The following is a 7,500-nucleotide window of genomic DNA, read 5'->3' on the forward strand; positions in this document are numbered from 1 at the left end:
TCAGAGCAATGGCGGAATTCGACTCAAAATTTCCGGAATTCTTAATCACAGCGACCGTTAAGATGAAATATCAGATAATGACATGTTTGTGATACGTAAGCTGTGTGAGTGACAGTCACACCGTTTTTCCTTACTGGTGATTTGGAAATGTTTCGCGTGAAAAGGCCACATCTCGACCACGATTCGGGTCAGGCAAGAATATCGTCACGCATGGCTTTCTTTCATGCCTTGTTAGACGCAAATGGGCAAGCTTTATCAGTTAACTGCCAGCTTCATCTGTTAACGGTCAACTTCATCCGTTAACGGTCGGCTTCGGCTGATAACGGTCGACTTTGTCTGCTAACGGCCTCGGCACCGCGACAGACCTATGCAGATGATGGCAGCTGAGATCGCGTCGCCCGGACCAGCTCTCCCCGTAACAGCCTGCGGTAAGTTCAGCGCCCTCGTCTGCGTGGCCGAATCTGCATGATCTCTATCGTAATGGCGGCGCATCGACAGCGGCTCCAGCGGTCATGCCATTTCGACTGGCCGGAGGAAGAGGGGAGAGAGTCGTCATGGGTCGTAACGCGCCGCTTCCCCCTTTTCAGGAACAGCAGGCGTTTTGCCCGAATAGCGGTTGCGGAGGGGGTCGTGATGGCCGCCTCGGAGGAGATGCACAGCTGCTGCAGTCAGGGGAAACGTGCGGCGTCCGTTTCCGCGTAAGTTTGATGCGTAAACATTTCGCTGTGTGGCTCCTGGGAGTGTTGTCGATACCAGGGAGTAAATATATTGTACGTCTCTCCTTTGTTCTTTTAACAATTCACTCTAAAATGCGTGTTTGTTAACGATTTTTTTTTTTGTATGTTTGTTTGGGTCCTGTTGCGAGGCCGTTTTATCCCTTCCTCGATAACGAGCAAGGAGTTTTAAACATTTTCTTCCTCATTTACCTTAGCGCCGTTAATCTAAGCCTTATCTAATTACACACTTCGCCAATCTTTGCAAGAGTTTAGCCAAGACACAAGAAACATAACTCACCTGCACAGATAAGGGCGTCGTGACCAGCAGGTGGGCGGAGAACCTTGTCTCGCCCGCGGTGTTGTTGGCTACGCAGATATACTCCCCAGAATCTCCCACGCCCACGCCCCCCAACACTAATGAGCCGCCCACAGCCCACACCCCGCTGCTAGGCGTCAAGGGCGTCGATCCTCGGTACCACCTGCAGGAGAAAATAGGAAACGTAAGTCACCTTAGAGTAACAACAGTTAATTGGTCCCCCTTACCTGGGCAAAAAATATGTGCATCAGGTGAGGAGCAACACAAATGAAATATACCGCTAGAGAGACTTCGTATGAGTATATATCGTGAGTATATATCAATTAAAAAGGAAGAACAACAAAGTCTGTCCAAAAATGTCCGTACACGAACGAAGGAAAATTCATGTCAGTGTTTTTTAGTTTGTTTGTTTGTTGGGAAAGGGAGCAGAATCGTGGACGCAGACTGTTGTGCATCGGGAAAGGGAATACACAGGCAGATACGACTTTTGAGGCAGTCCTCGAGATGGATCGCAATATTGGATGTGGGTCGACATTTTTATCTTGTGCAGAGATAGCAGATTAGCAAACATCAACCCCTTCACCCGGCACGCACATAAACACGCACACACACACACACACATCACACACACACACATCACACGTCACACGCACACACACACACACACACACACACACACACACACACACACACACACACATCACACACACATCACACGCAACACACACACACACATCACACACACATCACACACACACACACACACGCACACGTACACACAGACACAGACATCTGAGGCTCTGAACACAGACACATACACACATACACACTAAAAAACAAACATACACACACACGAAAAAAACACACACACACAAGCTCACACACACATAAAATCTTCACTTACACTCCGACATGAAAGTTAATCTCCCGAATGATATTGACAAAAGGTATAATTAAAACCGTAAAAAAAGAGAGAAAAAAAAGAAAAGACAATTAACGGAAAGACAAAGTAAAGGCAGACCGACCAAAGACATATCAACAAACGTCCATTAATCACGAAGCAGTAAACAGAAGAGAAAAGGGAGAAAGAGAGAGAGGGGGAGGGAGAGGGAAAGTGAGACACGGGGGTTGAGAGACAGCGAAAGAGAGGGGGAGGGAGGAGAGAAAGAAATAGAGGGAGCATGAGAGACAGGGAGAAAGAGAGAGAGGGGGAGGAGAGGGAAGGAGAGAGAAAGTGAGACACGGGGGGTTGAGAGACAGCGAAAGAGAGGGAGGAGGGAGAGGGAAGGAGAGAGAAAGAAAGTGAGACACACGGGGGTTGAGAGACAGCGAAAGATAGGGGAAGGGAGAGAGAAAGAGATAGAGGGGGATTGAGAGATAGCGAGAGAGACGGGGGAGGGAGAGAGAGAAAGAAAGAAAAAGAGATTGAGAGGCAGCCAGAAAGGGAGGGAAGGAGGAAAATAAGTTGAAGAGAAGAGGGCGGGAGGGAGAGAGAATCGGAAGGAGGGGGAAGGAGAAATACAGAGAGAGGATTTTCCAAAGGAGACAACGAGAGAGAGTTAGGGAGGAGAAAAACAGGGGGGGGAGGGAAAAAGAAAGGAGAGAGAGACAGTGAGACGAAGACCGAGAGAAAGAACAGAGAGAGAGAGAGAAGAGGGAGGGTGAGTGAGAGAGAGAAGAGAGAGAGAGAGGAGGGGTGAGAGTGAGAGAGAGAGAGAGAGAGAGAGAGAGAGAGCAGACAGACATAGAGACAAGACAGAGAGAGAGAGAGAGACAGAGATAAAGAGAGACACATAAGAAGCAAAGAAGCAGAGAGAAAGAAAGAGATTAAGAGAGACACAGACAGACAAACAGAGACAGAGAAAGAGACAAAGAGAGAGACAAACACAGAGAGAGAAAGAGAGATGAAAGAGTGAGATAGACAGAAAGAAAGAAAAAGAAGAATGAGCCAGCCGGAGCAGAACATACACACAATGAGCACCTCTGGAGGACACCGGAGGAGGGAATAGAGACGAAAGGAAAACAAAAGGAGCGATGACTGTGCGGGAAAGGGGAGGGGAACAAAGACAGAGGAAGATGATAGAGAAAGGGGAGAAAGTGAGAGAGAAAGGAGAGGGAGGGCGAGGGAAAGGGGGAAGGAGGAAGCGACAGGGAGACAGGGTGGAGAGGGCGGTAGGACAGAGAGGGAGAGAGAGAGAGAGACGGGAGAAAGAGAAAGAGAGAGAGATAGTGAGAGAGAGAGAGAGAGAGACGGGAGAAAGAAGAGAGAGATAGTGAGAGAGAATAGTGAGAGAGAGAGAGAGAGAGAGAGAGAGAGAGAGAGAGAGAGAGAGAGAGAGAGAGAGAGAGAGAGAGAGAGAGAGAGAAGAGAAACAGAGAGAGAGAGAGAGACGGGAGAAAGAGAAAGAGAGAGATAGTGGGAGAGAGAGAGAGAGAGGGAGAGAGAGAAACAGAGAGAGAGGGAGAAAGAGAGAAAGAAGAAGAGAGATAGTGGGAGAGAGAGAGAGAGAGAGAGAGAGAGAGAGAGAGAGAGAGAGACGAGAGAGAGAGAGAGAGAGAGAGAGAGAGAGAGAGACGGGAGAAAAAGAGAGAGAGAGAGAGAGAACGAAAATAAAGGAGAGATTGAGATCGCCCCAAACTCAACTAAATGGAAATCAAGAAAGATAGAAAGAGGGAAACAAAAAAACAAGCAAAAATACGAAGTTAAGATAGATAAATGAAGAAAATATATGTAAACAAACAAGCAAATAAGCCAATAAACACGTGATATGATAAACAAATCAAAATGATAATTTAAATATATTATGATGCAAATAAAGAAATAGAAAAAAGAATAAACATATAACAAATACAACATAAAAGAATAATAAATAGACGAAACAGATAAGTAAATAAAAGGATCAATATTTAAACAAATAAATAAATAAATAAACATATAACAAATACATAATATCAAAAAATGAATAAATAGATGAAACAGATAAGTGAATAAAAGGATCAATATTTAAGAAAAAAAAATAAACATATAACAAAAACATAATATAAAGAATAAATAAATAGATGAAACAGATAAGTAAATAAAATGATCAATATTAAAAGAAAAGAATAAACATATAACAAATACATAACACAAAAAATGAATAGATAAATGAAACAGATAAGTAAATAAAAGGATCAATATATGAAAAAGAATAACATATAACAAATACATAACATAAAAAATAAATAGATGAAACAGATAAGTAAATAAAAGGATCAATATTTAAAAGAAAAAAAGGAATAAACATATAACATATACATAACATAAAAAATAATAAATAGATGAAACAAATAAGTAAATGAAAGGATCAATATTTAAATAAATAAATAAATAAACATATAACAAATACATGATATAAAAAAATGAATAAATAAATTAAACAGATAAGTAAATAAAAGGATCAATATATAAAAAAGAATAACATATAACAAATACATAACATAAAAAAATAAATAGATGAAACAGATAAGTAAATAAATGGATCAATATTTAAAAAAAAAGAATAAACATATAACAAATACATAACATAAATGATGAATAAATGATATAATATGATAAATAAAACAATATAAAGATAAGTAATATAAAAGAATCAATATCCCCCCAAAAAAAAAGATGAATAAATGATATAACATAATAAATAAAATAATATAAAGATAAGTAATAGAAAAAGATCAATATCCAAAAAGAAAAAAAAAAAAAAAAAAAAAAAAGCGATTATCTACTACAAATCAATAGATTCATGGACGGCGCTTCCGGTGAAGATTGGGGCAATATAATTTGCATAATTCAGCTCTCCAGAATATATCAAAGCTCCTGGATTTTGATGTAACGCGGCCGGCGCCTTCCTCCCGATCCTTGACCACTCGGTGTGTACTTTTTTTTTTTTTTATATTGATGGGCTTTGCAATTTGCGTGCGAGAGCGAGGGAGGGGGGGTTGGGTCATCTTTGGGGCGGGTGTTGTTGTTGCTTGGGGAGGGTTGGGGAGTGGGGGAGGGGAGGGGGAGTGGGGGAGGGGGATGGGGGAGGGGGAAGGAGAAGGGAGGGAGGGGTTGGGTCATCTTTGGGGCGGGGTGTTGTTGTTTGGGAGGGGGAGGGGAGGGATGAGGGGGAAGGAGGGAGGGGATGGGGAGTGGGGGAGGGGAGAGGAGGGAGGAGGGGTTGGGTCATCTTTAGGGGCGGGTGTTGTTGTTTGGGGGGGAGAGGAGGGAAGGGGGGTGGGGGTGGGGGAGGGGGAAGAGAGGAGGGAGAGGGGATAGGGAGTGGGGGTTGGGGGAGGGGAGGGAGGGAAGGAGGGAGGGGATGGGGAGTGGGGAAGAGGTTGGGTACAGATGCGATTTGTGCATGGCAAGGGTATTGTGTGTAGGGGGGGGGGCGGGGGTATGCATGTGTGTTTGGGCAAGTTTATTTGGAAGTGTGTGTGTGGGGAGTATGTATGTTTGTTTGTGTAAGTTTATCTGGAAGTGTGTGTGTGTGGATATGTTTGTGTGTGTGTGTGTGTTTGTGTGTGTGGGTATGTGTGTGTGGGGGGGGGGGGGTATTTGTGTGTGTGTACGTGTGTGTGTGTGTGCGTGTGTGTGTGTGTATTTGTTAGTGTGTTTGTACGCGTGTGTGTATTTGATTACGGGGCATGTGTAAAAGGATTTTTTTTCTTTTTTTTATGTATGTATTTATTTCTATCAACATGTACCTCAGCGGTCTTATGTATATCACGAATCTAAGAAAGTTTGCGGATGGAAAGGAGGAAAAGGAGAATATAAAGATTATTATGTGGTCATAGAGGAAGAGAGGAAATAAGTAGTAAAAAAAGGAGGATATGATAATGGTAGTTATGATATTTATGATAGAGAAGAAGGGAGAATATAGAGATAAGTATGAGGGCATAGAGGAAGAGAGGAAATAAGCAGTAAAAAAATAGGATATAATAATGGTAGTGATGATATTGATATTAAAGAAGACGGGACTAGGAAGAAGAAGAAAAAATATAAAAGGGAAAAAGATCATCCGAAAAAAGGAAATTAAAAGATGTGTAACCAAATCAATCAAATTGAAAAAAATAACAATAATAATCAAATCAGCAAGAACAGCATCAAAAGAAGAAGAAGAAAAGAAGGAAAATAAACCAATTGAATAATAAAAAAGTCACACACAATCAATAAAGATAGAGAGTAAGAATTTGAGGACACAGGGAGGGTAAAAGGAGGAGGGAAAGGGGGAGAGAAAGAGAAAGGAGAAATAGAAAGAAGGTCAAACGAGGAGGAAGAGGAGGACAAGGAGGAAGAGGAGTCAAGAAATAGGAAAAAAGTAAAAAAAAAGAGAGAAAAGAGAGAAAGAGAGAGTGAGTGATAGAGAGAGAGAGAGAGAGAGAAGGACAAAGACAGACATCAGAGACAAACAAAGCCAGGCAGAGACAGATACAAACAAACACACACAAAAAATAACCTGAAAAAAAATAATAAAAATAAAAAAATAAAAATAACAAGAGAACCCCCTCCCCCAAAAAAAAAAAAAAAAAAAAACTAAACCGACCCATACACAAAAAGTGAAAAAGCCAGACAAAGACAAAGACAAAGAAAAAGAGACAAAGAGAAAAAGAAAGAGAAAAAAAGGAGAAAGAGAAAGGATAAATCCCCACATCGGAATTCGGTGTCGTTAAGCCTGTTTACCCGACGACCCTTTCCTTTTAGCGGCTTCCCTCTCGACTCCCTCGCGTGTGACACTTGAAGGCCCGAGAGAGAGAGAGAGAGAGAGAGAGAGAGAGAGAGAGAGCAGAGAGAGAGAGAGAGAGAGAGAGAGAGAGAGAGAGAGAGAGAGAGAGAGAGGGATGGAGGGAGGGATGGAGGGAGGAGGGAGGGAAGGGAGGGAGGAAGGAGGGAGGGAGGGAGGAGAGAGGGAGAGAGAGAGAGAGAGAGAGAGAGAGAGAGAGAGAGAGAGAGAGAGAGAGAGAGAGAGAGGGAGAGAGAGAGAGAAAGAGAGAGGTTGGAGGGAAAAGGGGAAAGGAGGGAGGGAGGGAGGGAGGGAGGGAGGGAGAGAGAGAGAGAGAGAGAGAGAGAGAGAGAGAGAGAGAGAGAGAATGGAAAAGGGGGAGGGAGAGATGAGAAAGGAGGGAAAGAGAGAGGGAGGGAGAGGGAGAGAGAGAGAGAGAGAGAGAGAGAGAGAGAGAGAGAGAGAGAGAGAGAGAGAGAGAGAGAGAGAGAGAGAGAGAGAGAGAGAGAGAGAGAGAGAGAGAGAGAGAGGGAGAATGGAAAAAGGGGGAGGGAGGTAGAGATAGAAGGAGGGAGAGAGAGGGAGGGAGAGAGAGAGAGAGAGAGAGAGAGAGAGAGAGAGAGAGAGAGAGAGAGAGAGAGAGAGAGAGAGAGAGAGAGAGAGAGAGAGAGAGAGAGAGAGAGAGAGAGAGAGAGGGGGAGGAAGGGAGGGAGGGAGGGAG

The 7,500-nt window shown here is 43.1% G+C and overlaps 1 protein-coding gene across 5 annotated transcripts in view; it reads right to left on the reverse strand.

Moving 5' to 3' along the window:
* LOC113821638 (cell adhesion molecule Dscam2) overlaps positions 1–7,500 on the reverse strand; it is a gene marked incomplete at its 5' end in the record, with an annotated part of 153,319 nt that overhangs the window by 73,110 nt on the left and 72,709 nt on the right. For all 5 annotated transcript variants that reach the window (XR_011398500.1, XR_011398501.1, XM_070120511.1 and 2 more), the window contains 1 exon segment: positions 1,015–1,195. Coding sequence is in view for 3 of the 5 variants with exons in the window: in XM_070120511.1 (XP_069976612.1) it covers positions 1,015–1,195 (181 nt within the window).

This window comes from Penaeus vannamei, chromosome 4 (assembly GCF_042767895.1).
Source record: "Penaeus vannamei isolate JL-2024 chromosome 4, ASM4276789v1, whole genome shotgun sequence".
Taxonomy (NCBI): Eukaryota; Metazoa; Arthropoda; class Malacostraca; order Decapoda; family Penaeidae; genus Penaeus; species Penaeus vannamei.